Consider the following 6126-nt stretch of genomic DNA (forward strand, 5'->3'; position numbering starts at 1 on the left):
ACTTTTAAGCTTAAATTTCAAAAGTTACATTTTAACTACTGATTTTATCTACTGTTCCTTTCTTTCTTTTTTCCCATCTTAAATCATGCTTTTTATTTGTTTTGGATTTTTAATGTCTCTGTAAAGCACTTTGAAACCCTGTTTCCCTGTAAACCTTTGGATGTTCTCAATAAGTGTTAATATGTGAATAGAGGAGGACACAAATATAGATGTCTCTTAAAAATAATCAAAACATTTCAATATTTTAGGGTGGAAAACTTTCATTCAGAGAAAACTAATTCATTCTGTAATTAGTCATGCTAAATTAAAACTTTGTTCACATTGTTTTAATATATTCTGATTCTTTCTCTCCATTTCTTTCTTTTCAAAGTACTTTCATTTAATAATTAAACTCACAGTTACAGTGGACTGATTTTTAAAAAAGAACTCTGTAAAGCTGCAGGTGGAGCGGACTGATCCATCGTTTATCCATTAACAAATTGGTGAGCTCACCTCAGGGTTTCCTGGTCTCGGCTCAGTCCTGATGCGACTCGTCCAGCCTGCTGACGTCTCTCCTGTTTCGCTCTTTCCAGCAGCGTCTGAGCAAGCCGGGGATCCATCCTGAGAAAATCATGCTTTATTATTATTGATTACTTTTCTGTCTCCTACAGATTCTCAGCATGAAACTAAAATTTACCTGTCAAGCAGGGCCTGAGCAAGCTGGGGCTCCACAAGGCCCCACCAGGCGGCCCGGGGCCTCCCCATGCTCATCCCCCTTCCAGTCTCATCGTAGTCTGCAGGAGCAGGACCCTGGAAGTCCCTCGTGGGGCCCTGATCATCCTCCTCATCCTCCTCCTCCTCGACCACTTCCACGTCACCCGGACCGACCAGTCCTGCGCTCTCTGCCTCGCTCAGTAGGCGGAGCAGAGCTGCCAGGTAGGCTATGGACATATTTGATTGGTGTACTTAGAAGTTGGTTTTCATTTTGCCTAAATCAGTATACTGATGATAAACTGATACGGAGAAACGTTTACAATGGAAATAATTGAAGTGATGTGAGGAAACAAAGACAAAATATTGTTTTTTTTTACCAATAAATTAATGAACATTTCTAGTACAAAGTCAGAATTTTTGTTCATATGTAAAACACTAAAAAAAGTAAACAAAGTTTCCCTGAACATGAAAATCTCAATAAAAACATAAAAGAAAGGATTAAAGTTTCCTAACCCGCTCGCTGCTCCTCTTCCTGCTCCTTCCTCTGGTCTCTCTCCACCAATCGCTGCAGTGCCTGGTCCAAGCCCCGCCCCCTCCAGTCATCTGATTGGTAGTACAGGTCATTGGCCCTGCCTCCTCCCTGCATGGCAGGATATGACATCATCTGATCTTCATAAGGCAGCATGTTAGGGAGGTCTCTGCGCTGGCGTCTGACTCCACCCACTGACACATCCAGGCCGTGGCCCCCAGCACGAGCTGCAGGTAGAGACTGAGGGAGACAGACCAGAAGTTACAGCTTAGATAAAATTAAATTTTTATTCTCAGGGATTAAAAATAAAATCCATCTCATGAAAGAACAGATGCCTTCTGTCAGATTTAGCGAGTAGCTAATTTCCCTTTCCAGTAACTGAGCAGGTAGATACGATATTAAATAAGGTATGAAATAATCACCACCAACATAAATACTTGACTTTCACTTGAGCTAATTTGAAACTTTGTCCATTATATGTGGCAGATTAACAGCTAATTGCTCAGCTTCTTTCCTCCATATGTGAACATGTCAACATCATCGGCATACAGAGCACGTGGAAGCTGAAAAACAGAGTGCCCGATATTGATCCATGCAGCACCCACCAAGCAAACGAGGCTGAAACATTAGCGTTGTGTCCCCTGCAAAACTGCACCAAGGACGTACAGATCTTGATGTTGTTTCCATGGTTACGGTCCTTTCAGATTGTGTCTTACAAAGCAAGAAATATTGATCAGGTTATTGCAAACAGAGCTTTTCCTTTGATGTAGCACCACTGATATGAACTAGCTGTGATCAGAGAGCCACAAAAAATATGCATGTATACATGTAATCATGTCCTTGTGTTGTGAACTGACTTCTCTCCATGTGCCTGGATGTCAACATTATAAATCTTTGAAGCAGTCTCCTTAAAGTGTTAATCAGTTAGTTAACTCAATATTCATTAGTGCTGAAGGTCAGGAGTTCGATTTCCCTGTGGTTGATTTGCTTTCAATGAGATTCTTACTTAAGAGAGAATAATTCCCTTTCATCTTGATTTACCCAATGAGCGGATGATAGAAAGCTAACTTTCCCTCTCCACAAAGTGTCGAAATGTTCACAGAAGGAAGGAAAGGTGTGAGAACAGATGTGACGCAGCAGTTTCTGTTCCTAAGTGAGTGTGTGTGAGACCGAGGAGGACTGATGCAGTGATGAAAGACAGCCGAGAGGGTTATCGATGAGCTGTCTGAGGCCTCGGGGTGATCGCATTTATATCAGACTCTCAGACCACGGTGATATTAATCAGTGAGCTGCACTTACGGTGACTCAGCAGCAGTGCTGGCTGTATGATTGCACTGAGAAATTATTGTTCTTCTATTTAGTATTCACATCGCAATTAATACTCCAGTTACCACTTAGATGTGCAACTGAGATGGATCTCACCACCACACATTGCTGTGAAAAGCTCTTTGAGCTGCTTTCAACTAATTATGCTAATAATAAACAAGGCTTTGTGGTAATAACGGTGAACCTAGTATGCAGATTCACAGCTCCATATTTTTCTTCTCATACTCAATTACAGTAGCTTTGCCACCATAATCACCATTCATCTTATATTGGTTTTAGTTCATTTCTCCTGTGCTTTTATCCAGTTTTCTTCTGATTGGCTGCCCCTCCCAAACTTCTGTGCTCATAGCCAGAGCTGTGTCTGAGACAGCTATATTAGAGATATCCCATATCAGTGGTGTCATCTGGGGAAAAGGCAGAGCATTTAGAGCAGTCTGGAGTCTGAGCCTTTGGCTCACAGGGATCATTTTTCATGCTCTGACTTCATTATTTCAAATTTTAACCAGGCTTCATACAAATATCCACCATTTATTAAGAAATAAAACATTCTTTAAATCTACTATTTTTAAAAAACATCTGTGCTACATCTCACACAAACATGCTTGTACTGAACACGCCATCCAAATTTGGTAATATATTCTGCAGCACCACCTGGTGTTTCCACTCCTCCACCCCTGGCATCAACCTCTAGGCTCCAAGGGGATATTTACTTTTCACTTCCCAGTTCCTGTGCATCTCTTATTTTCAGAGAATGATGAGCCAAATGATCACCTCTAATTAAACTCTTCTGCTTAAATCTAGCAATTCTTTCTGTCATAAGTGTCTGAATGAAATGTGCTAATCCTCGTCATTGGGAGACATATGTTAGCAGATGTGACGTTTAATGCTTAAGTGACAGTTACACATCAGTGCATCTGCGCTGATATAGAGCGACTCATGGGTAAAGTACCTAAAACTGCTCCTCAGTACGAAGAGTCTGAATAGGCTGCGAGCAATCTTTGCTCAGGATTAATGGAAGCATGAGAGAAAAATGCTTCAACAGCTTCTTTCACATGAAAGAAGCTGTCGCTTTGACTGTGAGATGATTAAATCTTCCATGCCAGGCGATCGCAGCAGACAGATCCGGGTTCATCCTGCTGCAGCAGCTTTAATTTCCAGCCGAGATGTGTCAGAGTTCTCGAACTAACACTGATTTACGATGATAATATGTCTCCGCCTGCAGCAGAGCAGCTTATTCCGGAGAGGAGGAGGGTTGTATCTGTGGCTCTGTGCGATGGTGAGACAGCGGCGTGATGAAGAGATGAAGGAGGAGGAGGTAATGAGCCCTCTGAGGACAGTAACTCTCTGACTCACTGTGGGATCCAGTATTTTCTGCAAACGTTAGAGCAGCTCTGACACGGCGCTCTGGGAGATTAAAACATCAGCATAAAAACCTAAAAAAGAGCTTTTCTTTGCTTTCTGTGCAGCACGGAGGGAGAATTTAGTCATATTAAGCCAAAATGTCCACATTTTCACATCATATCATGATCTTTCACCGTTTTCCAGACTGAACTGAGCACCGTATGGAAAAACACAGGTCCAGCAGATGTGTTATGGATTCTGCTCAGATATTCCATTTTCATAAGATGATAGCTCATAGCATCGTAACTTCCCAAAGACGAGGCAGGTGTCCAAATTACACCCTGCTTTATCCTACCATTTGACACCAATAAATAAGCCTTAACTGAGATCATAAACGCACAAGGACAATGTTTACTGAGGTCACAAACCAAAGAAGCAAAGGTCCAATTTCACATATACTTAATACAACCAGTCTGAGGTTTGAGACCTGAAGAGTCTCCCCCTGCTGGCTATTGGAAAGAATGCATGTTTAAGACACTTGCATCCATCTTTCAGGCCCTGAATCCACAATCATCTATGGGTGAAAGGTGATTATAAAGAAAAGTGAAGTTCTTCCAAAGTTAAAGAGCAAAATAATTCCATGTTAGGTGGCTGCAGGGGCGCCAGGAGAGTCTATAGTTCCCACAATCCAATGATCCAATGAAAATACACCGTCTCTGTGAGCCGACCGAGGTCGCATTTTTATTTGCTGTTTATTTTTATTCTAACCTGCTGGTTTGTTAGCTTTACCTGGTTAGAATTACAAAGATCATGGTTTGGGTTAAAATAGGATTAGATGTTTTTTCAGCGCTCAGGTTTCTCGGTTGCCTGGATACCTGATCACGCAACCCTTAAAAAGAAACTCATATTTCTAATGAGATGCATCTGTTTCAGAGTTATGCTCTGTCTGTCTGTGGTACTCATCATGACTGTGAAAGTCACTTTGTTCCTCATAGAAGTGAAGCAACCAAGAAACCTGAGCTCTGAAAGAATCATCATATTTTTCATATTTCTGTGGCGCTACAGTAAGAAGGAAGAAGCTTTTAATGGGAGAGGAGTGAAAAGATCTTGTGTCAGACAGGATGAACTAATGGGCAGCATAAAGACCCAGTAAAAGGTTAAAAAAGAATTAATTTGGACTGAATCATGCAGATGTGTCATGCTGGAGATGGGCAAAATAAGCCACTCTTTAACTGTTTTTACACAAAATCAAGCTTTATTATCACAACCCTCATATTTATCTGGAAGTGAGGGGTCTCAGCAGAAGTAAGGTTAAGCAGTATGTGTTGTTTTCAGTCGTTACCCTGTAGTAGTTAGATAGAAGCTACGTATCTATAACGTTACTGATGTCGATCAACGTGCTGGTTGAATTCCCACAACCTATATGTCTGTGTAGCCAAACAGGTATGTAAACGGACACCATAATGGGACCATAAGTCCCACAAAAGTTAACAGCGCATGACATTATGCACAGGTCGAACGCTGTTGGACTAGACCAGTAAAGAGAATGGCAGCACTTTATCATAAGCATGAAAAGGTCAGATTGAAAAAGTGCAGGTAAAAGCAGAGAACTGACGGTTTGCTCAGGATGTTCTTTGTAAACAACATTTGTTCTCTAAGCTGAAGGAGCACCAAAAGCAAGGACATGAACAAGAGCAGCCCATGTTGTAAGCTGTTCCGTACATGTTTTACACTCCCCCCGAGTGACAGCACACAGCTGCTTATCACCTACAGACCGCCACGCCAGGATCTGTCGGTGAGTCTTTAAAACATGTTTAAAAATTAAAGTCCAGGATGATGATGTCAGTGTCTAAACCTCGGTAACAAAGTGAGCACTGTGTGCAATACAGGTGCAGTTGTGTTGTTGTGCACATACTGAATAAAGATTACATAACTTTATTGTCACAGCGCCGTGAGACCAAATATAAATTTTCCCTCAGAGACAATAAACCTCATCTCTATTATCGCTCAGCCATTTAGGTCTGTATGCTCAGGGAAGCGAACCCTGTCCTCACAAATAATGAACAGCAGTGCACACACACACACACACACACACACACACACACACACACACACACACACACACACACACACACACACACACACGCAGAGCAGTCATTATGTGTCAGGAGACCTGCTGTATCCTGTGTAATCTACGGCCGTGTTGCTGTGGGTAACCGTCTCCTGTCGCTATGGTG

The 6126-nt window shown here is 41.9% G+C and overlaps 1 protein-coding gene across 1 annotated transcript in view; it reads right to left on the reverse strand.

Annotated features, from left to right (window-relative positions):
• Nucleotides 1-6126, reverse strand: part of pcsk1nl (proprotein convertase subtilisin/kexin type 1 inhibitor, like) — a 9350-nt gene that overhangs the window by 2511 nt on the left and 713 nt on the right. Inside the window, exons 2-4 of the mRNA XM_005748000.2 lie at nt 1207-1462; nt 677-920; nt 493-600 (exon numbers count right to left, since the gene is read on the reverse strand). Of these exons, the coding sequence (XP_005748057.1) occupies nt 493-600; nt 677-920; nt 1207-1462 (608 nt within the window). The remainder of the gene's footprint in view (nt 1-492; nt 601-676; nt 921-1206; nt 1463-6126) is intronic.

Source organism: Pundamilia nyererei, unplaced genomic scaffold (assembly GCF_000239375.1).
Source record: "Pundamilia nyererei isolate P.nyererei 1_Seehausen unplaced genomic scaffold, PunNye1.0 scaffold00210, whole genome shotgun sequence".
NCBI lineage: Eukaryota > Metazoa > Chordata > Actinopteri > Cichliformes > Cichlidae > Pundamilia > Pundamilia nyererei.